This window comes from Alligator sinensis, unplaced genomic scaffold (genome assembly GCF_000455745.1).
Source record: "Alligator sinensis unplaced genomic scaffold, ASM45574v1 scaffold634_1, whole genome shotgun sequence".
NCBI lineage: Eukaryota > Metazoa > Chordata > Crocodylia > Alligatoridae > Alligator > Alligator sinensis.
In genome coordinates, this window is record NW_005842558.1 from 442,627 (window position 1) to 443,197 (window position 571).

Below are 571 nucleotides of genomic sequence, written 5' to 3' on the forward strand. Positions count from 1 at the left end.
AATAGCCCCCAGGTGGGGAAGAGTTACCCCCCATGGGGGCCAGGAGCCACCAGGGGTGAGCACCCCCTATCACCTCTCCCTTACTGCCCTCCTTTTGTATTAAAGCAGCTCACCAACTTACTGCTGCCTGGTCTTGGTTTGGGATGGACCTGGGCACTTTCAGGGGTGGGGTGACTTCAAGGCTGGGTGCACCTGGGCCATCCCAGCTGCATCCCTGGGTGTCCATCTGCCCATCTGTGCATCTACCCTGACTGTGTCTTTGGGCCAGGGGAAGGGGGATGAGATGCCATAGCAGGGGTTGCAGAGATGGCCTGCATAAATGCACACGCATGCACACACAGGCATGGATGTGCGCACAGACAGGGCCCTCTCTGCCCCCAAACGCACAGACGCTTTACCAGGAGAAGCTGGTGGGTGTGAAGTCTTTTATTGTGAGTTTTCCAGGGGGTCTTTTGAGGTCACTTGGAGGTGGGGGAGTTTCACCCCATAGCAAACCAACCCCCAGTGCAGAAGGATCCATGTGAGGGGGCTCACAGACTGAATGGGGGTGGCGGGGGTGGGTGGAATTGAA

General features: G+C 57.8%; 1 protein-coding gene across 1 annotated transcript in view; it reads left to right on the forward strand.

The window, feature by feature from the left end:
- Positions 1-292, forward strand: part of WDR46 (WD repeat domain 46) — a 5,971-nt gene extending 5,679 nt beyond the window's left edge. The window contains exon 16 of the mRNA XM_025213961.1: positions 269-292. Coding sequence (XP_025069746.1) covers positions 269-292 — 24 coding nt within the window. The remainder of the gene's footprint in view (positions 1-268) is intronic.
- The last annotated feature ends 279 nt before the right edge of the window (positions 293-571 follow it).